This window comes from Martes martes, assembly GCF_963455335.1.
Source record: "Martes martes genome assembly, chromosome: 2".
Lineage (NCBI taxonomy): Eukaryota > Metazoa > Chordata > Mammalia > Carnivora > Mustelidae > Martes > Martes martes.
In genome coordinates this window covers 109240955-109268832 of record NC_137889.1, presented here as the reverse complement: position 1 = coordinate 109268832, position 27878 = coordinate 109240955, and the positions used below count along the sequence as shown (strand labels likewise).

The 27878-nt window shown below is 39.2% G+C and overlaps 1 protein-coding gene across 2 annotated transcripts in view; it reads left to right on the top strand.

Annotated features, from left to right (window-relative positions):
• ELOVL6 (ELOVL fatty acid elongase 6) overlaps positions 1-27878 on the top strand; it is a 124046-nt gene that overhangs the window by 78910 nt on the left and 17258 nt on the right. For both annotated transcript variants that reach the window (XM_080796482.1, XM_080796483.1), the window contains exon 3: positions 3576-3707. In XM_080796482.1, coding sequence (XP_080652608.1) covers positions 3576-3707 — 132 coding nt within the window. The remainder of the gene's footprint in view (positions 1-3575; positions 3708-27878) is intronic.

Genomic DNA, 27878 nt, shown 5'->3' with positions numbered 1-27878 from the left:
CTACCCTCTGGAAATTGCTAATGATCCAGTAACAAAACAATGTAGTGTTACCATTATACCCAGCTATGGAGGCCTGCCAGAATATGAAGTATTATTAGATTACTATGGAAGCATCATTTAATAGGGAAGTCATCTATCCCTATTAAATAGTAAGTGGGCTAGCAGGAAGTCATTATTCACTTGACAATGATTGAATCTTTACCAAAGAGATGGCAGAACTGAACAACAGCTTGAATCCATTTAAATTGCCCGGTTTGTTAATGAAAATCTTACTTTATTCTAAGTTAAATGGAAAAAATCATAATACATTCAACTATAAGTGATACATTTGGATTTCTCAGTTGGAAGAGGTAAGAGTTCATGCCTCCTTCGATGACTCCCTCTTACAGAAGAAGTGTAAGGTTAATTCTGAATTAACCTAAAGCATTACAGACTTGAATTTCACCATAATAGAAGATTTAGAAAGTATACAATAAGCAATTTATTTGTATTATAGCAGGTGACTCAGATATACCCTAGACAATTAAGTTATGTTTACCTACCTGCTTGAGCAAAATTTTGGTAGTTTTGACCCATATACAGTGTGTAGCTATGTGACCATAAGAAAGTAATGTCATCCAGCACCGCACCCTATCCCCCATTCCCTCTCCTGTAGAACGAGAAAATTGGGCCCCATCTCTCTAAGGTCTCTGGCAATTCTCAGATTCTCTGTGTCTATATTGATTGACCTGGTTGCCCTAGCTATGGAACTGAAGGTTGGTAAAGATAATCTTTAGAAAACACATGGAAAAGAGAAGGGGCTGTGCCAGGAAGTTAGTAGTGCATCAGGACTAATTCTCATTCTTAGCTGAAGAAACGCAGAGGAAAACATCCTGAGGGGAGATTTTTGTATTTTTCTTGGTTCTTCGAGGCACATTATTTTTCCCCTAATGGCTAGAATGATAGGATCATATACAGACAGCCATTTAATTTGGTTCATAATTGCAAGAAACACAATTAATCTAACCATAACCAAAATCCAAATTAGATGGAATGAGCAAGAGAGAGAATGATAGGCACTTTAAGAAAAAGCTTTTGGGGCGCATATATAGTTCATTTGTGTTCCCCAGGAGGTAAACAGGGTCTGGATCAAAGTGTTCCAAATCCCCAAAATATGATAGTTGAAACATGAAGGCGTGGAGATTACTCTTGGTGTATTCACAGTTTAGCAATGTGCCACACAGTTACGCAATGACCATGCAATTCAGTAGGAGGGCTTGTGGAATTCTTCTGTGGCTATAAGATAACACATCAGGTGCACCTTTTTTTCTTGGGAAAGTTTACGACAGGAGAACAGGGAGATCTGAGGCTTAACCTCTAAGCTGGTTTGCTTATCTGTAAAATGAAGACAATGCTCTACCTACATTACGGGTGATTAGGAGGATCAAGGAGAAAGCTCTTTAGCACTGAGTGGCCCCCACAGGACTCCCTCCCTGAATCATACCATGAATATTGTCACTCATCGTTACTTTTATAACTTAGAAAAGAACAACAAAATAGTTTTAAAATTTTTAGAAAAGAATACAGACTATTTCATATTACTATGGCTTATATTAACTTCATAGAATTTGGTTTTTCGCGAGTCCTTGCTTAGATGGGTGTAAATGCAGATTGTGATTAGGACTCAATTTAGTGACACACACTTGCAAAATTCATACATAACATATATATGAGTAAACCTACAAACACTCATTCACATTTGTATTCATATTTATCAGATACACATATTTACAGCCAAAAGTACTTTCTTGAAATGTTTAATAACGTTCCTATAAAACTGTCTCACGTTTCCACCTCTCTTTGAAGTATAGAAATGGCCTGTTTCTTTATGGAGGAAGAAAATGGATCATGTTTTTTCCGAATATTTCATTCTTTAGTAATTAATATGTTACTGGGAAAGTACAACCGTTCATTCACGCAGTTAATGTTTACTGAGCACCTAAGGACATCAGTGCATAATTATTTTTCCCTATCAGAAAATTTGATATGACAAGACCATGATCATCTAACAAACATTTAGCAAGTAGTGACAATATGCCCAGGTCCTATGTTTCCAAAAGAATCTGCAAACCTCATTTGGAAACTGGTTCATTCCATCTTTATGGGTTGATTTCTGGAATTACCACTTTACTGGATGGTGTTCACCAAGTAGGTCACATGCCAACTAGGTGTGCTGCTTGTGAAAATAATTAGATCCCTCCTTAGTCAGCAACACATACAGGCAGTGTCAGGGAGAAAAATAGGAGGCATTTGCAAAAAACTAATTCATTTTGCTTTTTGTATTATGCTTATAACTTACTTTTCAGTGATTTCCCTTTTAATCTCATTGAGTGAGGGAATATCCATCTTAAGAGAAATACTGCTTTTTTAAGAAGTTCATTCAGGTGTTTAAATCATTTACAAGTCCTCTGTTACTTCCTGTTGAATCATAGTTGTATAGAATCGTGTTGGTTTTGTTTTTGTTCTTATCGGCATTATCAGTAACACTGTTTACTTCTTGGTACAGTAGTAAACCAGCAGGACCTAGAGATTCTAATTAATATTGCTTGGACATTTCTGACTAGAATTCCACCTAAGCCTGACAAAGAGAAAAAGCCTGTATTCCTTCGTCCTTTTGTTAATCTGGTTTCATCCCTTTACCCTGAATATTGTCTTGGTTTTATTTGTTTCCTAGAATTTTTTAAACAAATCCAAGACATGTATTTTCACCCATAAATAGTAACTAAGTACTTTTAAAATTATAACTAAAAACTTTCTCATTTTATTAAAAATGTCTTTTTCCAATTGGTTTGCTCAAATATAGAGCCCCCAAAGTCTACCTATTACCTTTGATTATAGTTTCTCAAGTCACTCCTTAATCTAGAAGAGTCCTGTATTTAGATTCCACACTCTGACTTATTGAAGACGAAAGTTCAGTTGTCCTACAGAAGCTCCCACAGTTTATATTTCCCAGGGATATGTAGGTAGGTAGTAAAATCCGATTTTGATTAGGTTCAAGCTCTAGAGCAGGTGTACTTCAGTTACAACCTACGTTCTTTCTATTGTATTGTATGATGTCTACCAGTTATCCCTATTATTAATGATATATTGAAACTTAATACTTGCTCCTTTGGTGGAGAAGATCTCAGGAATTCATACTGGGGGTGCCCTAAGTCAAGTGCTCTAAGTAGCTTGATTTTAGTGTTTAAATCCCTCAGTGAAAGTTTTTCTTTTTGTACCTTAATGCTATGTTGTTGAAATTTTTAAAGTCATGGAGCCCAAAAAGGACACAGATCTATTCTGACATGTGTTGTTTAATCTAGATTGACATAATTTGTCAAATGGAGGTTTCCATGGAATGCCATGTCATCAAAAGGATGTTTAAACATTCTTTCTTCGGTGAAGGGGCACATTCCCAAGAACACGCTCTTAGCGCTTACAAAGAAAAACTGGTATAAAAAATTGCAAATAATTAGTAAATATAAATTTCTCATGAATAAAAATTAACTGCTTAGAGATTTTTATTTTCTAAGATACTGGGTTTTTGTCTGTTGCAGGAAGAAATCTTTCCTGTTTTCTGCTCTGTATGCTGCCTTCATCTTTGGTGGTCGGCACCTGATGAACAAACGGGCGAAGTTTGAACTGAGGAAGCCATTAGTGCTTTGGTCTCTGACCCTTGCCGTCTTCAGGTAGGTTTTCCTTCATTTTCCCCAATGCAATCCATGCATTTCATCAGACTTGGCAGAAAGAAGCAATGCTTGAGCATTTTATAGCCCATATTTTTGATCATTCAGTCCACTGAAGAGAAAACAAAGCCATGTCCAGAGAGTAGGCCTTCATTGCAACCATACTATACTCAGTCTCTTCTTTTCAGGCCCTCTCCTTTCTAGTCCAAACTGCTCATGCAATGATCCAGTTAATCTCATAGGCCTAGAAGCGATGTGTCAATTCCATTATTGCTGTTGCTTAAATATAGCGAAAGGGCTACGTGCACAGCCACACCTGTAAACTATGACACAGTAGGGTTTAAATGTGCTGGGCATGCTGTTACTAATATTTAATGAAAAAAGGGCACTCAAACACATAACTGGATACTGGACCCCTGTCTTTGTCCAGGATTACTAGATCAGAGAATGCTGTTAGCTCTGAGTCCCCAAAAGCACCATTCACTACCATCGCCTGGAGCTGACTTGCTGGCATATGTTTATGCAAACAGTTCTTAATTTGTCCTGACTAGAACACATCATAGAGACTGCTAGGACCTGGCCCATATCTCCAGGGGCATTTGGAGCCAACATTCAGACACATTCCTAGAAGTTGAGGGAGCATTTCTAGCTTTGTAGTATTTGGTGATCTAGGCCATCCCATGATTAATTAGCACACAGCTGGTATCCATCTAAGTGCTGGAAAATACCTACAGCACTAACAAAGGCACCTGCTCTATTTGTGTTCTACTTGTCAAGACCCACAAGTTTATAACTGGGCTTGAGGTCAGGGGAGTGGAGGAAGTAGATGTAGATATCCTACAAATAATAACTATTTTAATATTTATGAATATTCATTCTTACTTTTCCCCCTTACATATTAACTATTCTACCACTAAGTCGAAATAGATGGTATCATTAAAAGCCTCATTAATCACTCAAGGCTTATTAAAAATGATCAGGCACTGGGCGCCTGGGTGGCTCAGTGGGTTAAGCCTCTGCCTTCCGCTCAGGTCATGATATCAGAGTTCTGGGATCGAGTCCCACATCAGGCTCTCTGCTTGGCAGGGAGCCTGCTTCCTCCTCTCTCTCTCTCTCTCTCTCTCTTTACTCTCTCTCTCTCTGCACCTACTTGTGATCTCTCTCTGTCAAATAAATAAAATCTTTAAAAAAAAGATCAGGCAGGAAGAAGATTTTCATAAACTCTGACAATTTGTACATTTCCATTATGTCAGATCTGTACAATTCCGTTAAGCAGGATTCCCCGAATCCAAACACTCATTTGCTTGCTACTACTGGCTATCCTCTAATTCAGTGCATTTTGTAAGTTCTACATATGAAGTACTCATGATTTGGATCTGTCACCAAAAAATTCTTCCATTTTAATCTGAATCAGGACATGATTCTCTGTAATACAAAGAGCATTTTCATTTTTGTTCACATGTAAGTTTCAGAGAGCCTGCCACTACTAAAGTGTTTTGCTGTTTGAGGAAAAAGTTACCTTTTTTTAAAGATTTTATTTATTTATTTTAGAGAGAGCGTGAGCTCAGGGCTGAGGGGAGAAGCAGAGGGAGAAGGATAAGCAGACTCCCTGCTGAGGGTAGGGCCTGGCATGAGATCATGAAGGGGGAGCTAACCAACTGAGCTACCCAGGTGTCTCAAGGAAAAAGTTAATCTCTATCCTAATGATGCCTTTCAGCATTTCTATTTGGAAAAAGAAGGAAAGAGAAAGAGAACAAAATTTTGAGTTAGAAGAATTAAAAATGTGGGGAAGGGAGGAACAGCAAGGTATTTTTTTAATTCATTGAAAATGTGATTTTGTGCGTGTGTGTATTTTGCCACTTAGGAATAATTTCTTTTCTCCAACTTCTCAAGCTTGCCCATTAGCTTTCTGTAGGAGCCAGAGACTCAACTCTGACTAATTTGCAAATGCCACACACTGTGTTTACTCATGAACTAAGACAACTGAGATGGGAATTAATTTGAATGTGCCGAGGACTTAAGCAAAAATAAAAACCCTGTCTTCAAACCAATCGACTTCAGAAAGTGGTGTGGGGTTTTTTTCTAGTTTGGCAAGATTTACCTACAGAATATTTTTCTTCTCTCTCTTTACTTTTGGATATTGACTGAATATGTGATAGTAGCCTTCATGCAAGCCATATACCATTGAATTTATTGAAAGCTGTCATAAGTTTGGATGGAGTCAGTAGAATCTGATCATGACTGAGTTTCCACCGGGACTACAGTGTGTTCATTTTATTTAAGAATGATTTCTGCAAGAATGTTTTCTTGGCAGTTTCTCCTCACCACCTATCACCCGGCACCCTGCCCCACCCTTTCCAGATTCAAACCCCCAGCATCTGGTGTCAGTGAGTCCTTAGGAACATGAGCAGGCTAAGGACAAAGAGCCCTACCTACATCCCACCCAACCTCAGGACAAGCATTTCCTTATTTGTTGAGCTTGTTCTGTGTGGCATTTGGCCCTAGATATTTGAACCTTTCCTTAGGATCAATATTGAGAAAAATCCTGGTACTTGGAATTAGTAAATCCATTAGATGAGATTGTTTCTCCCGGCAAAAATCATCAGATGCTTCAAGGTGCCTCTGATCCATTCTTCTCTGACACCGCTGAGTCATTAAATGCTGTTGCTATGGTATCTCATCTGGGTTACTACAGTTGATTTGTAAAGCATTTTCTAGGCATTTATTTAATAACTCCAAATCCTCCTAGATGGGGTAGAGATGTGTGTGCTTCTGACTCAAGCAGCCTTTATCCCAGTATCCGTCTGGCAGCGTTTTCTTCCCCCTGGTAGCATCAGGAGTTTCAAGGAGCCTTCCTGGTCTCCGACCCAGAACAGGTCAAAGAGGGGGGCCTCGTCAGTGTACATCAGAGTCAGATGTGTTGCATATTTTTAGATGCCAATGTCACACTTGCTTGAGATTTGCTTACTCATGTTTCCTGGTGATTCACTCTGGCTTCAACTGTGTTAAGCTTTATTTGCACAAAGCCAAAGTTTCCATGCTTTGCAGTCTGACTTCTCATCTTGTTATTAACTGGCCATTTTTCCCATTGAGGCTCATTTTTATTTCCTGGCTATATTCTTACTTTGCCACTAAGTTTCAGTGTTGGCTTAAGTATAAAATATATCCAAGCTTAATTTTTTAAAAATGATTCTTTTTCTTTCTTTCGTGAGATTTCCAAGAACAAAGTGCTGTCTTAAAGACAGCACCAGAAACATTTAGAAAAGTATGTTGAACAGTGCAGAGCAGCAGATGAATGGTATTTAATCAAATCTACTTGTGATTATTTTACACACACATCAACGTTTAATATCTGGAGAATTATTAGCAACCTTCTTATTATTGTTAAGGCAATAAAGATACAATAAAACCAACAGAAACTATTTGGATGAGAAAATAGGACAGCTAAAAAACTTGTTGAAGGGGAAATACATCACTGACCTGTATAATGATGAGACATTGAAAATGACAAATTTCAGAATAACTTAATCAATTTAATCAATTTATACTCAAGCACTCTGGTCTCGCATTTTGTTCTGTGGTGGCCAAAAGTGGCCCTCCTGATCCACAAAGAACAACATTACAGAGAATGATTGCAGTGATAGTAATGATATAAAAGAAATGGGTCCATAAACTATAAATGTAACAGGAGAAAAACTCCTATTGTATTGTAACAGATTAGAAATTTCACATTTTTTTTTAAAGATTTTATTTATTTGACAGAGAGAAATCAGAGCTAGGCAGAGAGGCAGACAGAGAGAGGGGGAAGCAGGCTCCCACTGAGCAGAGAGCCCGATGCGGGGCTCGATCCCAGGACCCTGAGATCATGACCTGAGCCGAAGGCAGAGGCTTAACCCACTGAGCCACCCAGGCGCCCCGAAATTTCACATTTTTAAACGTAGCACCAAGGAGGGCAAAAGTAACAAAGGTAAGATAGCTCTAGAAAACACAGGCTGAGTAGCAAAAAAAAGCAATCTGGTGAATAATTATGGGAATGTGATGCCATGTATGAAACTTTCATAACCCATAAATTAACACTACATTTTATTTATTAACATACATGCAGTAATAGCAAAAAAAAAAATTGAAAGGCTCAGGCTAATGATTATCTCCGCTTCTGTGGAGGCAGAGAGAATGATGGGATCAGAGAGGGTCCAAAGGAGTCTTCAACTCTTTTTTTGTAAGGTTTTTATGTCATCACGAATAGATCGTGAGAAAAAGATAATTGCGTTTGACACAAAGTATGGATGGCAGGTTTTTTTGTGGGGGTTTTTTCTGTTGTTTTTAAGTTGGAAGCAAACAATGAAAAAAATCTACTTTTCAAAAGAAAAGCTGGCAACTGTACTTAATAAGATTCTGGTGAAATGCTGGTGTACATTAAGTAAAACGAGCTTATATCCAAACACAAATTTTGCCCTGTTGATGCGCACATTTCCCCTCCCTCCCTAATGGCAAGTTTATAGTTAGAATTAAGAATATTTTTTATTTACTCTTTTCCGATAACAATCCTGAGTTAAGAATGTATGTATGGGGGCACCTGGGTGACTCAGTGGGTTAAAGCCTCTGCCTTCGGCTCAGGTCATGATCTCCGGGTCCTGGGATCCAGCCACGCATCGGGCTCTCTGCTCTGCAGGGAGCCTGCTTCCTCCTCTCTCTTGTCTGCCTCTCTGCCTACTTGTGATCTCTCTGTCAAATAAATAAATAAAATCTTATTAAAAAAATGTATGTGTGGTTGCAAGTATAATTTTAGGAACTTTCTTTTCTGTCCATTTGTTGTTTTACTCTTTAAAGATTATGACTCTTTTTTTTTTTTTAAAGATTTTATTTATTTACTTGACAGACAGAGATCACAGGTAGGCAGAGAGGCAGGCAGAGAGAGAGGAAGGGAAGCAGGCTCCCTGCCGAGCAGAGAGCCCGATGCGGGGCTCGATCCCAGGACCCTGGGATCATGACCTGAGCCGAAGGCAGAGGCTTTAACCCACTGAGCCACCCAGGCGCCCCAAGATTATGACTCTTTAAAGATTATCTGGGATTTCTATATTATATAAAGATATATGGTCTGATAAACAACTTATAGACAGATGGAAGCCAAATAGTGCTCATTTAAACATTTGTTCATCATATCATTTTGTCAAAATGTTTTGTGTTTTATGTATAGTCTGTGTGAAAATGTAAAATATGACCATATATACATATATACACATATATGTGTGTGTGTGTGTGTATATATATCTCATGTAGATAGATAGATGATATATATATATGTGAAAATGTAAAATATGACCATATATACATATATACACATATATGTGTGTGTGTATATATATCTCATGTAGATAGATAGATTATATATATATACGTGTGTATATATATATATATTTATATCTCATATAGATAGATCAATACTTTGTGCCTTTCTTCCTCTCTGGGTTTTGTGCCATTTTATCAAAGAACCATAGAAATCATTGCATGCTTTGCTTCTGATGCCATATTTATAAGTTACAGCTTCTGTCTCATTTTTTTAAACTGTTAACTAACAGATATGTAGAAAAATCTTCCTTCCTGAAGGCAGGGTATAGAAAAGTTTTTGCAGAATCAAATAGATTTTTCTCAAAAATAAACTGTTCATTGAGACGTAAGACCACTGAGACTAGAAATAAACACAATAACCAGATGACGTGGTTGTTTCAAAGGTCGGGTCAAAGAACACCAACAAAACATCCTGTTTCCGCTTGCATCAAAAGAAATGTGAAGCATCTACCCAGAATAAAAGCCCGATAAATTATTAAGGCAGGAAGCCTAATGAACAGTAAAGGCAAAAAAGTCCACTGCCCTAGGAAAAATCACCCCTACATTTTACAGGGTACTTCCAGAGTTGACTTCCTTCCCTGAAGAAGGGCACCGTGTGAACATGTTCTTAAATGAAGATGACAATGTCGAGTCTGAAAGATAATGGCTTTCTTTAGCATTTTGAGTTAGATTTGAGTCCCTTCCTACCTGAGAGCTGCTGGAATGCTCGCCACAGTCAGGCTCAGTTTGAATATCAGTTTTGCTCTTCTGTTAAACTACTTTTGCAGCAAAGGAACTACCAAACAAATCACCTCTACAGGATAACAAGAACACTTTCCTGCCTGTTCGTCCCCAGCACATGTGTGCACAGCACCGCGCGCACGCGCGCGCACAAAGCCTTTAGGCCCTCCCGCTCCACACTTCATTAGCTGTGCCAGGAGCGTCAATAGAGAGGAGTTATAGGACATAAACTACTTCATTAGTATTGTGTTTGTTGTGTAGGTGTCTAAAACTGGGTCCTTTGCCAGAATACACTGTGGCCTCAAATGACAGTGAAGCAACGTTAATTGAATCACTTGACTCCTTTTGAGAAAACAAGAGCAGTAATAAAGATAAGGAATGGGCAGCTCCCCACCCTTGAAAAAGTGAGAGAGAGCTTACAAACTGGAATCTGTACGTCCTCACTTGCTCTGGACAGTCCTCGTTCTCTGCTCCTTATCCCGCTGTAATTACTCGCAGTTCCCTTCTCATTCTCACAATGTCCCAACTTGGGTGGGAGATGAAATGGCTCTTCTATTTATACCCATTGAGAGATTGTGTTGGCTCAATGAAACAGGAAAAGTAAAAATACCAATAATTATTTGCCGACTTTGCCCTAACAGATTTTTATTTTTAGCATTGCCTCTTACCTGAAACTTGCCCTCCTGTCTGTAACCCTTCCAAATGTCTGGCATATCATCACTCAAATTTAAAATCTTCAAACCAGATTCCTTTTTTGTTGACCCCATAAAATATCTCAAAATTTGTCACCATTTTCTTAGTGAACATCTCTCAGTCCTTCAAAATATACAAATAGCTCTTAACCAGTCACTAGGTTGTATAATTCTTCTCAAATATCTGGTGTAGCTGTCTCCACCTCTCCATGGCCACACTGGCCACTCCTGTCATGACTTTCACCACTTCACTTCTTGAGTATTTGCCGCCACTAATTGCTCTCTCCCAAATGTTTTCTCTGTCAAAGCAGCTCTACACACCATACCATTTTCCTATTGAAACTCCTTTGCTTATTGGTTAAAACATCAATCTGTCCATAAAAAAATTCTGATCTTACCCTGACCCACCTTTCACCACTGCCCTGTACACATTTTCCACTCAAGCTAACATATGTTTCCATTCAAAACAAACACACTTTTCCCATCCTAATTTCATGTATTTGGACACCTCACAACCCTTTCTCTTTCTTCATTCTTCCACCATTTTTTCTCCTCTTTAAATATTACCAATCGCTTGGTCTTCACTTGGGCTGCCAGCTCTATCAGGTCTTAGCACGTATCACTTCTGAATGTATCTCAGCTTCCACCAAACTCTCTGCTATGCCTCATTTAACCAGACCATATGCTGCCTTTCCCATGTGCCTCCTGGGAGACCATATGAGTTTCTTGGGGCCAAAATTGTGTCTGGCTGTGTCTGCACAGAGTTTCTGAATTAACAGATTAAAAAAAAATTCTCACCTTTGGCCACTCCTCCAGTCACATGCACTCGGCATTTTCAGTCATTTCACTTGTTCACCCTTTGGATTCCTTGTGGTCAGCTGTGTCAGACATGCCCAGTCCAGTCTGCATTTGGTATCATGAGGCTCCATCAGTGAAACTACAGGCACATTGTAGGAAATCTGGAAAAGACGAGAAACACTAAGTGTTGGCAAGGTTGCAGAAGAAGGGGAACCCTTGTGCGCTGTTGGTGGGGATGTAAATTGGCACAGCCATTTTGGAAAACAGAAGGAAGCATTCTTAAAAATTCGAACTAGAAATACTGAATGGATCCAGCAACTCCATTCCTAGGGATTTATCTGGAGGAAGTGAAAACCGTAACTTAAAAAGATACACGCACCTCTATGTTCATTGCAGCAAGATGCGGAAGCAATTTAAGTGTCCATCAGTGGATAAATGGGTAAAGAAGATGTCAGAGAGAGAAAGGTATGTTAGTGGACTTAAAAAATTGCAAACTCATAGAGAATAGATTGGTGGTTGCCACAGGCAGGGAGTAGGGAGGTAGGCAAGAGGGCAGAAAGGTACGAACTGCCAGTTATGAAATCCGCACAACACGGGGATGTAAGGTACAGCGTGGTGACTATAGTTAATAGTACTGTATTGCATATTTGACAGTTGCTGAGAGAATAGATCTTAAAAGCTCTCAGCACAAGAACAAAAATCATCACTGTGTTGATGTCTATTAACTAGACTTATTGTGGTGACCATTTTGCAATATGTATAAATATTGAATTATTTGGTTGGACACCTAAAACTAATATAATGCTTTATGTCAATTATATCTCAATTTAAAAAAAAAAAAGAAATTTGAGCTGGATGTTATGTAATTGCACGGGCCTTCCAAAAGCCTGCAAAGCCCTACACAATCTGGTCTTTGTTACTCTCTGACCTCCCCTCCCTCCCTTCTCTCTGCCCCTCCTCTTCTCCTCCTCTCCCCCCTCCCTCCCCCCCATCCTTGCTGTTCCTTAAATGTGCTAGTTAGGCTGCTCCTTCAGGATCCTCACACTTTCCCTCCTGCCCAGAATGCTCCTTGTCCGGGTACGCCAATGGCTTCTCCCTCACCTCCTTCGAGTCTTGGTTCAAATTTTACTTTCTTGGTGAGAACTTCTTTAGCCTTTCTCTCCAAAATCACAAAAGTCCCCACCACACACTCCTTACCACCCTTGCCTGATTTATTTTTCATCTTGGCACTTGCTACCTTCTAGCCCACTGTATGTTTTATAATCTTGTTCATTCTCCTCCTACTGAACTATGAATGCCACGAGGGCAGGAATTTTTGTCTGCTCTTATGCTGCATCTTTAGGGTCCAAATAGGTGATAAATATTTATATATATAATATGTATTGTATATTATATTTTTTACTATATATATAATACATATTACATATATAAATTACATAATATATATATACATATATATTTTTTTTTTCATTAAAAAGGGAAATAAATAGAGGGTAGGGCCTTGTAGACAGCTGTTAGTAACTCTCCTTTCCTTTTTTGGAAAGTGTTTCTTTCCAGAGGGGGAAACAAGAAAAATTTTCTGCTTTTCCCTTGAATGCGGGAACTACCAATTTTTATTTCCAAGAGAATAATAAGTAAGTAAGTAAATGCAGGATATTTTACTCATTTTTTTTTTACATAAAAATGTGCATTGTGAGGGAGAATTCCAAACTGCTGTGAAAAGGACTTACTGAAAAGAAGCCAGAGGGGCGCCTGGGTGGCTCAGTGGGTTAAACCTCTGCCTTCAGCTCAGGTCATGATCCCAGGATCCTGAGATTGAGCCCCGCATCGAGCCCTGCATCAGGCTTTCTGCTCAACAGGGATCCTGTTTCCTCCCCTCTCTCTCTGCCTGCCTCTCGGCCTGCTTGTGATCTCTGTCTGTCAAATGAATAAATAAAATCTTAAGAAAGAAAGAAAGAAGGAAAGAAAGAAAGAAAGAAAGAAAGAAAGAAAGAAAGAAAGAAAGAAAGAAAGAAAGAAAAGAAGCCAAGGAGAGAGGCCATTCTGCTTTGCAGGTGGCACTTTGGGCTCTGGCCAGTGGGCAGTCTGGCTCCTCCTGACTTTAGGATGGGCAGTGACCTGCAGGTCACTCTGCGGCTCCAGACTTGCCCAATTTATCTATTTCCTTCCAAATTAAGGGGGAAAAAACATCTACTCATTACATAATGATTAAGTCCAGATAAGACATAAGCTTATGATTCACGGCAGTTAGTTATAAATGTAGAAACTTTAGGGACGCCTGGGTGGCTCAGTTGGTTAAACATCTGACTCTTGGTTTGGGCTTAGATTGGGAACTCACAGTTGTGAGATCAAGTCCCCTGTCAGGGTCCGAGCTCAGCTCAGAGTCTGCTTGAGATTCTTTACCGAAGTGTCTCTCTCCCCCTCCACTGCTCTTGCTCTCTCTCTCTCAAATAAATAAATAAAATCTTTTTTTAAAAAGTTTATGGAAAACTCAGGCCATCATGATTGTAATGCAGGGAGAGAGCTGAGGTTAATGTAGGCACGGGTAAAGAATGGCCTCTCCTTCTGCCAGAAAGGCAGTCCACTTGACAACAGTTGCCTACTTATAATTGGAAACGCTATTCAGTAGTACTTTTCTAATTTAATAATTTCTTTTTCTAGTTATAAAAGTGAAAAGTCTCTCTGTATAAGACTGAAACTCCGGGAAGCACACAGGGAAAGCCTTTAATCTCACTACACACAGATATTTATTGTTAATGTTTTGGCACATTCCTTTTCTATAATTTAACACTAAGCTTGAGATTCTTTCATCGTCATTTTAATTCTCTGTAATCCAGTTAATATATTTGCGTTTGGACAAAAATAGGACTTCAGTAATATGTTTGTATTACTGCTGCTATAACAACTTGAAACAGCTGACACGTAAGACATTTTAAATCATTTTGCCAAAATGAATTAGTATTTAAATAGCTGGAATATGATAGCTTTTCTGAAACTTGTGTGAGAAATAACACGAGCATTCTTGAAGAGATTGTATGGTAATTTAGGATATAAGTAGAATAATCCCTGAAGCATTTGTTAAGGGTTATTTTGAGTTGAGACTGAGTTAAGGATTACCATGTTTTTTTTTTTTTTTTAAATTTTTATTTATTTATTTGTCAGAGAGAGTGAGCACAGGCAGACAGAGAGGCAGGCAGAGGCAGAGGGAGAAGCAGGCTCCCTGCTGAGCAAGGAGCCCGATGTGGGACTCGATCCCAGGACGCTGGGATCATGACCTGAGCCGAAGGCAGCCGCTTAACCAACTGAGCCACCCAGGCGTCCCAAGGATTACCATGTTTAATCTTCATATGTTACCTCACAAATTTTTAAGCAATCCTGTCTGGTAGCAGGGTGAAAAACAAAACAAAAAACCAACCAAACAAAAACTGTAAGTTTTTGAATGAATTGATGATTCCTTTAAAACATGTTCAGACCTAACTCTTTTTGAAATTGCCTAATTGCAGGGGCACCTGGGTGGCTCAGTCATTAAGCGTCTTCCTTTGGCTCAGGTTATGATCCCAGGGTTCTTGGATCGAGCCCCACATCGGGCTCCCTGCTCAGCAGGAGTCTGCTTCTCCCTCTCACTCTCCCTGCTTGTGTTCCCTCTCTTGCTATGTCTCTCTCTGTCAAATAAATAAAATCTTAAAAGAAAATTAAAAAAAAGAAATTGCCTAATTTCATAATCTGGGATGCATCAGTTGATGCTGACATTGATAATTTAAAAAATGTTTAAATATTGTAGTTGACACATAATGTTATATTAGTTTCAGATGTACATCATTGGTGGTTCAACAATTCCATATATTAGGCAGTTACTCACTATGACAAGCCTAATTACCATCTGTCACCATATAAAGTTAGTATAGTACTGTTGACTATACTCTCTATGCTGTACTTTTTCATCACAGTGACTTATTTATTTTATAACTAGAAGTTTGTACCTCTTAATCCCCTTCACTTAGTTTGCGCATTTCCTCACCGCCATTATTAAGTTGACTTAGCCACAGTGGTAGACTGGCTGAAGGAATCCAAAAAAGGAATGACCTGCAAAAGGACTAGAAGTTTATTCTGGAGACGGCCATTTAGTGAGCAGAGAATTAACTGAAAATACTGAGAGCTGAGTCTTCCTTCCCTTCGTGGCCCACATGTCCTCAAGGACAGTTGAGAAACGTAGAAAAGACATGAGATCAGTGTTCAATAAAGAAACATTGAGGGGTTCCTGGGTGGCTCAGTCATTAAGCAGCTGCCTTCAGCTCAGGTCATGATCCCAGGGTCCTGGGATGGAGCCCCACACTGGGCTCACTGCTCAGCAGGAAGCCTGCATCTCCCTCTCCCACTCCCCCTGCTTGTGTTCCCTCTCTCACTGCCTCTCTCTCTGTCAAATAAATAAAATCTTTAAAAAAAGAAAAAGAAAGAAACATTGGTCCCTTAACTAGGATCACCCACTGCGATTGGGTAACTGAAAGTCATCTTCCTAAGTATAATGCCTCTCCCATAGGAAGGAACTATTTTGCAAGCCTCTTCTGACCTCAATCTTAAAAGTATTGGCAGTTCTTTCTTGAAAGCTATCAACTTTTCTCCTCGGATTTCAACCCAGAACTCCAGATAGTAGCTGCTTGTCTGTTTCTGATGATGCTGTGAACCTGACAGGTGGCCTAGCTCTCACTTGATTTTGCCTGTGAAATAGACTGCCTGGGTTCCTCCCTTAAAAACAGCAGTTCCTTTAGTCAGGGTCCCTAATGTGTTTTTGTTTTTATTTTTGTTTTTTTTTTAATATTTTATTTATTTGACAGACAGAAATCACAACTAGGCAGACAGAGAGAGAGGAGGAAGCAGGCTCCCCGCTGAGCAGAGAGTCCGATGCGGGGCTCCATCCCAGGACGCTGGGATCATGACCTGAGCCGAAGGCAGAGGCTTTAACCCACTGAGCCACCCAGGCGCCCCTCCCAGCGGTTTAACTGGTAGCGAGGTCTCCTCGCAACTTTTCCCCTACTATTTGTTTCATAGCATTTGCGGGTGAAAATTAGTAGGGTTGTTTGATCTCTTCTTATCATCATTTATGCTAATTTTTCATGCTGGCAGGAGTCTGAGGTACCCAAGCGAGCCTCACTGTATTCTCACCCATGATAGTTCTTACAGTTTGCAGAGCCCTAGGATTTGGAATCAAATCTCTATAATTAAAATACTTCATCGTTCACACACGGCATTTCCCTAACAGCGTAATAAAGCAGTGGTTTGCTTTTCTTCCTTTCATTTCATTACTATTGGTATAAGAGAGGTGGCCTTTTAAAATTTTTTCGTTCCAGAATGTGGACAAGTGTCACAGACTTAGAGAGGATGTGCAGGGTAATTGAAGTGGCCAAGAGAGATTGTTCACTATTCCTAGGTATTTGTTTTAACCCAGAGCCAGAGCAGAAATCTTCAATACAACTTTCCATAATTATCTAGAATTTGAAATTATGAATCATTAGCTACTTAGAGTTGTCTTGTGTGGGAGGTAGTGATTTGGGTAATCTCTAAGGGTTGAGCTTTAAACTGGAGTTACACTAGGTTGGTACCCCCCCCCCAAAAAAAAAAAATCAAAAGGGTCCAGGGCGAGACTAGAGAACTTAGGAGAGAAGAGCTGAGAAGAAAACCTAATTCTTGCCTTTAAAAAGAACATATTTCAAATTCTACAGTCTTGAACAGAAAGCCTGGCTCAGAAGATTTTATCTTCACATCTTGTAATGCTTCTTGCCACCTCATATGTTTTTGTTGAGACCAAACTCATTTTTAATCACACCTAGGAGTGAAGGAAATGTACTTGAGTGTTGTCCTCTAATCTGCTGATCAAATCTCTAGGATGTGTATGTAATTTTCTGTGCTTCTAAGGACTTTGATCCTTAAGTTCACAGAGCAGAACTGGGGTCAAGTTGAAGTCATTAAAAGAAAAGGCAGATTCCAGATCAAGATAGCAATAGAGGAAGATCCTGAACCCATCTCCTCCCATGGGTACACCAAATCTATGGCTACATATGGAACAGTTTCCTCAAAAAAAAAATTCTAAAAACCGGCTGAGAGGGTCCCACACATCAGGCAAATGGGGAAAAAAACCCACATTAAAGTTGGTTAGAGTGACTTGAGACACAGTCTCACCATAAACCCTGACCTAGGCACCATGACCCATAATCGGGAGGTCAACTGAAAACCTGGAGCTTTTCCCTGAGGAGTGAAGGGTTTGTACACCACATCCGACATCCCAACTTTTAAGACGTGCACCTGGGAGGTGAGGTCCCAAAACATCTAGCTTTGAAAATGAGGTTTGAGTGCACAAGACCTGCAGGGCTCCATCAACCTGAAAAGTGGCTCTTAAGGGCATGTATGCTTGGACTTCCCCATCCCATAGCCCAGGGCAGAAACAGCTGATCGAGAGGCTCATCTGCTGATTTTAAAGCATCATGATTAAGAGGGATGTATTCGAGGGATGCAGGGATGTTTCAACATCCTCAAGTGAATATGATACGTAACATTAACCAAAAGAAGGATAAAAATCATTTGATCATTTTCAAATGCAGGAAAAAGTATTTGACAAAATTCAACATCCACTTATGTTTAAAAATTCTTAGCAAAGTGGACATAGCTGGAACATACCTCAACATAATATTAAGACCATGTATGGCAAGCCCACAGCTCACATTATACTCAGTGATGAAAAGCTGGAAGCTTTTCCTCTAAGAGCAGGAACAAGACAAGGATGCCCACTCTTGCCACTTTTATTCAGTATAGTACTAGAAGTCCTAGACAGAGTAATTAGGCAAGAAAAAGAAAGAAAAGACATCCAGATCGTAGAGGAAGAAGTAAAACTGTCATGCTTTGCAGATGACATGATATTGTATATAGAAAACCCTAAAGTATCTACCAAAAATCTGTTAGAAATAATAAATGAGTACAGTAAATTTGTAAGATACAAAGTTGATATACAAACATTCATTATGTTTTTATACACTCATAATGAACTAGCAGACAGAGAAAGTAGGGAAAAAATCCCATTTACAATTGCATCAAAATGAATAAACTGTTTAGGAATAAGTTTAACCAAAGAGGATAAAGACCTACACACTAAAAACTAAAGACATTGATAAAAATAAAAAATTTAAAGATGCAAATAAATGGAAAGATAATTTGTGCTCATGGACTGAAAGACTTAATATTGTTGTAGCATCCCTAGTACCCAAAGCCACCTACAGATTCAATGCAATCCCTATCAAAATTCTAAGAGCATTTTTCCAGAGCTAGAACAAACAATCCTAAAATTTGTATGGAACCTAGCAGGTGTTCAAATAACTAGAGAAGTCTTGAGAAAGGCGTGAAGTTGGAAGCATCATTAAAAGCTATAGTAACCAAAACAATATGATATTGGCATAAAAACAGACACATAGGTCAGTACACAGAATAGAGAACCCAGAAAGAAACCTACACACATATGGCCAATTAATTTGTGACAGAGGAGCTGAGAATATACAATGGGGAAAGGATAGTCTCTTCAATAAATGGTCCTGGGAAAACTAGATAGCCAAATTCAAAAGAATGAAACTGGACAGCTATCTTACACCATACACAAAAATTAACTCAAAATGAATTAAATACTTAAATGTAACATCTGAAATCATAAAACTTGTGGAAAAGAGCATAGGTAGTAATCTCTTTGACATTGGTCTTGGCAGTGATTTTTTTGCATCTGAAACCAAAAGCAAAGACAACAAAAACAAAAAATAACCAATGGGACTACATCAAACTAAAAAACTTCTGCACAGCAAATGGACCATAAACAAAATGAAAAAAAAAACAAAAAACAAAAAACCTACAGAATGGAAGGAAATATTTTCAAGTCATATATCTGATAAGGGGTTAAAATGCAAACTATATGAAGTTCATAAAACTCAATGGCAAAAAAAAGGTAATCCAATTAAAAATGACCAGAAGATCTGAATGGACATTTTTTAAACAAAGACATACATATGGCCAACAGACACATGAAAGGTGCTCAACATCACTGATCATCAGGGAAATGCAAAATCAAAACCACAATGACATAGCAACTCACACGTGTCAGAATGGCTATTAACAAAAGACAAAAAATAACAAGTGTTGGTGAGCACGTAGAGAAAAGGAAACATAATATACATTCTCATTTTGATTCCTATCAAATATTCAAGCCACAGCACCGTGATGTCAGTTTTGGCGCAAATTCCACACACCGTTCCCTGAATCCTTTGAACAGGAGTGACTGAAAGGACTGGACTGGAAGCTTCTGAATCTAGGGTCAGGGTCATGTTGGCCTGGCAATCCATTATTTCTTGTAACCTTAAATGCTTCTAGGCAAAGGTTGTGAGATGTTTTACAAATTCTAAATATATCTATAATTTTAAACCCTTCCAAAAAAATTAAGCCATGTATCTGGAATCTTTATTCAAAGAGGCAGAAAAAATATTAACTCCTCCTTCACCCCACTCTAAATTTTAAATGATTATTTCTTAATGCAACTTAAGTAACTATACAAGTAACTATACAAGGGAAAGGATAAGTTTCTCTGATGTGACATTAACAGCAGGTGCACACTAACAGACTCATTCAGGAATTTTTATAGAATGAAGACGACTGTCAGAGACAGCTGGGTTTGCAAACCACCGGATGTCTTTTATTGTTTCCTGGATTGGAGCAAGTCCAAAAGGGAGAATAATTACTCTTTCTAACTGCCAAGTTTTCAGGCTGTTCAGATAACCTTGGTCTCTTGTAGTAGGAAAGAAATATGAGCCAAGGTACAAGAACAGTGACTGAGTTTTATTTTTTAAAAAATATTTCTAAGGGAGCAGTTTTCTCAGAGTGGTCTGTTTGCTTTAACAGAATATGAAATAAACGACTATCTTATCAAAACCACAAAAAATAAAGGAGAGAAAAAATCAGACTTACTATCCACTCTTAGGCTTTATAGTAATATAAGAGCTAAGGATTTCAACCGGACTTCTTTGGGACTTGTAAGTTAATTGATGAAAACTTTTGTGGAAGGAGAGGGACAGGAAGTAGTTCTCAATATTAGATGGAAAAAGTTTATCCTTAAAACTCTTCATTTTCCAAAAAAATTTAGGATTACTCTGATTTAAAGTGAACATGTTCCCTCCCTTGACAACAGAGAAGAAATCCTAGGTTCTGTTCTAAATTTCCAAACCTAATAACAGATTTAGATGACAGATACTAGGTGCTTTATCTATACTATCCTCACAACAGACCTATGAAGGAAGTACTACTATAAGGGTGTCCCATTTTTTGACAGAGAAGAGTTTCTTGAAAATTTCAAAATATTCAAGTATTTCAGAATTTCATAATTCAAAATCTGTTTTCCCATAGGAATAATTTTATTTTTTTAAGTCTTTTTTAACTGGGTGTTATGTATGAATAATGAATCTTGGCCCACTATGTCAAAAACTAATGACGTACTGTATGGTGACTAACATAACATAATAAACAAATTTTTAAAAAATCATAAAATCCTTTTTAAGATAAATAGGTAATACCCGTATTTATTTATTTTTAATAAAGCTCTATGCCCGAAGTGGGGCTTGAACTCAAAACTGACATGAATAGTTGCGTGTTCTACCTACCGAACCAGTCAGGTGCCTTCCCCATAGGAATGATTTTAAACACAACAATAAATACATTCCTAATAGTAACTTTTCATTGTGTTTACATTGTGTTTCTTCATTCCAAAGTTCTTGGTTGCTGACTCATGTTTCTCCATTCTACCCCCCACCTTAATGATTACTTGGGTGGCATTGTTATAATTCATGCAGTGATGGTTAAAGTTACAGCTCGGTAGTCCCCAAAAATCACACCCAGGACTTCTGAGGCACCTGAAAAACAGCATAGTTCAGAAGACATTGACCAGCGATGGTATTTCTGTTTCCCACTAATGTGCTGCTCTCACGTGGCAATATTATAGTATATATCCATTTGGCCATCAGCTTTGAAATCATATTGTTCTTGAGTATATTTTAGATGTAGAGCATTCATATTCCTTCAGATTTTACATGTCACAGATGTTCCTATTAATATTGTATATACCAATATTTCAAATTGTCATGATCCACCTCTATGTAAAATGTGCCTGTGTCCCTATTGGCAGATGAAGGAACTAATGCTTAATGATTAAGAAATTTACCCACAGGCGCACAGTTTATAGGTAACAGGATCATAATTAGTTGGTCTGACCCGTAACCCATGTTCTTTGCTCAATACACACGTGTACTTAACTAGCAAGGTCAAAATTAAAGGGGCCAACTCCAGACAGTCTTTGTGACCTCCATAAAAGGGGGATATGGAAAAAAAAGAGGGGGGGTGGAAAATGATTTTACAAGACAGGGAAGGAGGAGAAACTTTGCTGAGTTTCTCAAACTGAAACCTGTGGGCCATTTGCATCAAAACACTTGGAATGTCTATTAAAAAATTCCATTTCTCGGTCTTCCCCCAAAGCTATTAAATTGGAGCTTGGAAATCTTCATTTTTACTACCCTCCATGGTTCACTGTAATTAAAATTCTCATATAATTTCGGGCATCTTATGTGCTCCTTGAACACTACACTCTCTCCAACCCCTAAATCCAGGGACCCCCTACGCTGACAATCCCTGTTAAATAATTAGAGATTCTGGCGAGATGTTTGGTAGCTAAGAAGTTCAGTGCATGAGAAACTCTGGAGAGGCATTGGACTGTGACTCCGGTCAATTATGGCATACTTGATCCTTACTCATGCATTTCTTAGTTTGTCTCTGACCTTTTTATAGCCATTTTATCCAGCTCCGTGGACTGTTAACTGGGTTCTTGCACCTGAAATAACATCAGTGTCCTGCTAACTTTTCATGAGGGCATCTTTTCTCAGTCATCTTCCTGGTCGACCTAACACCATCTCCACAGAGCTGTGTACGCCACGGACGGCAGCTCATGGTTCTACTAGGATTTCCTGTCAGCAAAACGTCTCCATGACCCTAGCTTCTCCCACCCCACATCCCTCCTCTCCCACACGCATATGGTCTGACATATTTCTTGAGTCCCTGTTTCATATCAATCTGCAGTTTCTTCTTTGGATGTCCCATCATGCCTCAAATTCAACAGGATCTGACCCAGAATTTGACCAAAAACGTTATTAGCCAGCCCTTTAACTCAGCAATTCTACTGCTGAGAAGCTATCCCAAGGAAATAACTCAAAACAATGATTTTTCTTTTTAAACAAAGTTAACTCACTTTTATAGGCCCCTCCTGCATGAAAATCATTATCAGCACCCCACAAGCTTCTCTCTGTGCCCTTTCCCAATTATTTCCCCAAAAGTAACTGCTAGTCTGACTTCTATCAGATCAATTTTGCCTATATTTGAACTTCATATGAACAGTGTACAATTTGTATTCTGTGTGTCTGGATCCTTTAATTCACTATATTTATGAGAATTATCTATGTTTTTACATGTAGCAATAGTTCCTTTGTTCTCCACAGAAAATTTGGGATTAATAGGAAAAATGGAAATGGGAAGCAAGCCAAGATCTGTAGAAAAATTAAGGAACAAAGTGAATTTTTCTTCTCTGATTAGACCTGGTATACACAAATGTATAAAAATGTGCTTATCTGTGCTATGCTTTTTGTTTCTAAAATTATTTTGTGATTAAACTGGGGCCATGAGTTCCTATTACCTTGTTGTGCTGGACTGTGGAGACTTTGGTTTGGCTGTTGAAGTGTAGGAGAGGGGAAATTCTCAGACTTCCAGGCTTCTTTTTTTTTTTTTTTAAGATTTTATTTATTTGTTTTTAAGATTATTTATTTATTTATTTATTTGACAGAGAGAGAGAGAGAGAGATCACAAGTAGGCAGAGAGGCAGGCAGAGAGAGGGGGGGAAGCAGGCTCCCTGCGGAGCAGAGAGCCCGACTCGGGGCTCAATCCCAGGACCCTGAGATCATGACCTGAGCTGAAGGCAGAGGCTTAAACCACTGAGCCACCCAGGTGCCCCCAAAGATTTTATTTATTTATTTATTTGAGAGAGTGAGAGAGAGAAAGCATGAGCATGGGGAGGAGCAGAGGGAGAGGGAGAAGCAGACACCCCTCTGAGCAGGAAGCTGGATGCAGGACTCGATCCCACGACCCTGAGATCATGACCTAAGTGAAGGCAGATGCTTAAGCGACTGAGCCACCCAGGCGCCCCAATTCTCAGGCTTCCTTGAGTAAAAAGAAATTCAAGAACTAGAGGTGGGAGACTCTCAGAACAGACCGTTTGGATGTTCATAAATGTCAGGGAAGCCATGTCAGCATCTTGGCAATTCTAGGATGGGAGATTTTGAATTGGCCACAAGTTTACGGACTGTTAAGTGCTGCTGAGGGTTTCTTCTGAGGGAGAAGATGAACTCTGCAACGTAGACGCTGCCAACACAACAGAGCTCAAGGGTGACCCATCTGGGCACCAACTTTTCAGCAGAAGAGTTTAATATTGAGTTTCACCTGCAACACCAATGGCCAACAATTTCCAGGAACAACAGTACAAAGGATTTTTACAGCTGTCACTTTTTAGTGGCAGAGTTAATGTTCTGAGCTCACTAGCTAGCTGCTAAGAACTAGGTGTTCTAGCAATCAGTAGCTATCTTCGAAGATCTTCAGTCCGCATCTGTCTGTCTGTCCAGTCCCTCTAACTTCATAATGCTGGTGGTGAATTGATCTCATTGGAGAACTTCCGCATTTCTGATGCAAAGAATTCAGGTGGTGGGGAGACTGACCCTCAGAGCCCTTATCACATAGAGTTCACCTGACAATGAGCTAGCCAGCTGTTTCAGGCCCTGTAATTCTCTGGGAAATTCCCCAGACATTCCCCTGGAGGTCTGTATAACCCTGTCTTTTAAAAAAATATTAACAAAAGATAATTTAGAAAGGAATATCTTTTCTTTTCATATGATCTCTGTTCAGTGGTGGTAACTGAGTGATCTCTTTTTTTTTTTTTTTTTTAAGATTTTATTTATTTGAGAGAAGTAGAGGGAGAGAGTGGGTGCGAGCACAAGCAGGGGGAGAGGCAGAGAAAGAAGCAGACTCCCCACTCAGCAGGGAGCCCAAACAGGGTTCTATTCCAGGACTCCGAGATCATGACCTGAGCTGAAGTGTGACTGAACCACCCAGGGACCCCTTGAATGATCTCTTCAAAAATGAAACTGTTTCTGATAGGAGTGAGATTTGGCTCAGGGCCTTCCACCTCACAGGCATTCATACTTAGTAAATACTTGTAAAATGAATATTGTTTAAATTAACTTTCTTTGGTATGTCTTGTGATTAGAGTAATTCAAGTACCGTGAACAACTATGAAAATTAACAATGTGCTGCTTAGAAAGTTGTAAAAATTTATCTAATGGATTTTTAGATCAATAAGCCCAAAGGAATGAACTGGGCATATACAGAGCAGCAAATTTTATGACTTATGTTTCCTCCCTTTCTTGGAGTTCTTCCATGAATGAGCCCACAGAAGTTTAGGGTTGAAATGCTAAAGGACATTTCCAGTCCCTAAATTTAAGGATGTGGAAAACTGCGAGTTGTGATAATTTTTTCTTTTTTCCTTTCTTCCCCCTCTCCCCTTTCTTTCTTACCTCCCTCCCTACCTCTCATTTTGATTTTATTTGTTTTGGGGTTGGGTTGTTTTTTTACAGTTAGAAAGATAAAAGAGCCAGCTATTTTACCAGCAAAATGAGTTTATTCAGGAATAACAGAATTGCAATTCAGGACACCCAAACCATTGGCAAGGGGGGGGGCGCTACTTTCACAGGGGAAATGAGGAAGCTGGGAGGGGCTGTTATGGCCTCTCATTGACTGAGTGTGGCGGTTTCCCATTGGCTGGGCTGTTGCTAGACCCAGAGAAATTCTTCCTTCCTCCTGCTTGAATATGTAAAGTAAACTTCTTCCTGTTGGGGTTGGAGAATGCCAGATATGCTTCTTATCACAGGGAGTAGTGTGTGGGAGCACTCCTCTACAGGGCCTCTGGACCTTGTTTTTAAAGAAGTTTCCTTTATTTTTACTACAGATAATGTTATATTTCAATTCAAGTGCTCTCCCAATGAAATTTTCATTTATCATCCCTCAGGAAAAAAGAAGTTTGGTTTCCTCGTGTGCCTATGAAACCTAGTTAAGACTGCAATGGAGTTAGTGGGGCAATGCTATTAATCTTAGCACTGGAATTATCAGAGTCCTAATAAGTTTGTAATTCCAAAAGGGATTAAGAGTCTTTTCAAAGGAAGAAAATTTTTTATAGAAACAAGATGACTAACCACTTCTGTGATCTTGGTGAGTTTTTGGCTTCAATATTAATCTTTGCTACTGCCCACATTTATTTTTAGGTTTCCTTTAGTTCATACAACTAACTCACCTATTTTAATTTTCTGCGGTACTTAATTGGGTTCACTACTGGTAGTACTTTATGTCTTTGTTCCCACTGTAAAAGTCCAGAAATCAGCACATTTTTCTTTCCAGTGTAGCTGAAAGTTGTGGGCTGGTCTCCACTTGTCCTGGAATGCATTAGACGACACCCCCATCAGCAGTTGAATAAAAAAGATAAGGCAAAGGCAGAAAATGTACCCATCGAAAGACATTAATTTTATGGAATTTAGCAGAACAAAGGGCTTAAAATTCAAGGACAAGGATTCCCACCTAGCACAGCACCAATGCATAGATAAGTAACTTTCTTCATCAGCTACCTCAACAGCTTCATCCAAAGGTTCATTAAGTAGGAATGATGGGTGAGGGAGGGGAACAGTCAGGAAGGCGTCTTGGAAGGTGAAGTCTCCGGAAAGTCCCTAACTCAGACCCATTCATGCCTCCATATCCAAGGTTCTGAACCAGTTCATTGGAGATAGGTCCTAGACATTAGAATTGTTTTAGCCATTTTTGGTGATTGTAATATCCAGTCAGGCTGAGAACCATTATGCTAAATGAAAGCCTGGTAGGGAGTCCGGTATCAGCACAGGGGCTGTAGTCAGAAGATTCTGGTACTTAGTAACTGGGTGACCTTGGGCCAGTCCCTTGCCCTTCCTGTGCCTACATATTTTGCTCTATAACCAGGATAGGGGTGCTCCATGAAGTTATAAAACTCACATTTCATGATGGAGGAGCTCAGTAAAGTTCTTCAAATGTGCAATACTATGCTAGCCTCTAGCACAATGTTTTCACAGGGTCAAGTACTTGTCAGCAAGAATTGAAGCATTGTGTGGCCACCTTCCACTCTGGCCCTGATGGGGCTAAGGTTACTAGAAATTCCTCTATCTCAGATCAAAACATAATACTAGTAGCTCAAATAATAGTGAAAGAAAATCCTATATTATGAGACACAGTGCAATCTTAAAATTTCAGATTCAAATTAAAATGTTATGAGTTCTATAGCCAGGTATTATGTTTCTCTGGGGAAATTCTAATGAGATCTATTATGGTACCAACTGTCCTTACTATTATTATTTTTTAATCTCCACTCCCCCCCCCCCTTGCCTCCCCACTCTGCCAGGCTGTTTTTTATCAGGTTATTTTTTTTCAACATGAGCCAGCATTTCTTTGCCTTGTCAGATGCCTGGATTGCAAACTCCAGATTGCAAGGATAGCCAAGTTGCAAACTCCAGATGCAAAGACTGTACCCCACGGTGTTATCTAAGCAATATTTAGACCCATTGGGCTTTTCCTTTTTTTTTTTTTTTTTACGCTTAGATTCACAAGTTAAGAAAATAAACTCATACATCAGAAAGTGAATTGAAGTCAACCCATCCTCTCAAACATTAAATAAGGACATCTGTTTGAGGCTGATGCTTTCTGACTGAGAGGGGGGATTTCTGGTGAATGGAGAGAGCAGTCCTGGAGGGCTCGCCCGCCTTCTGTTTGTCAGGGAACCATGTTACCCACTAAGAAACCTTCTCTGTACTCTCCACAAGATTTTCCTCACCTACAGCTACTTCCGTGAAGCCTTCAGCTTTGTTGGATTCCCCACTGCCACATGTAACATTTTAATTAGGAGCTCATGAATAGTATTAGCTGTGATACTATTTAACAGTTAGGTACCATCACCAGAAACGCGGTAGAAACTACTCCGTGCTTCAAAACTTAATAGTTCTCCACAAGGCCATGTGTACCCTCCCCCTCCTTTTCTAAACTAGTCTCAGCTTTTCTACTCAATACTTCTACTCAGTTTTTAATGATTTTTTTAAAGATTTTATTTATTTATTTGACAGAGATCACAAGTAGGCAGAGAGGCAGGCAGAGAGAGAGAGGAGGAAGCCGACTCCCTGCTGAGCAGAGAGCCCGATGCGGGACTTGATCCCAGGACCCTGAGATCATGACCTGAGCTGAAGGCAGAGGCTTAACCCACTGAGCACCCAGGCGCCCAGTTTTAAATGATTTATTGCTGGTCTTCTTCATGATTGTTATTGGCCATGTGAGTCCCCTCTAGCCCAAAAACTCCATTGACTATGTCTGGCCTCTCAGAAGCAAAGTAGTCATTATCTAAGCAACATTTAGACTTTAACATATCCTTTTTCATTCAGGGGGGGGA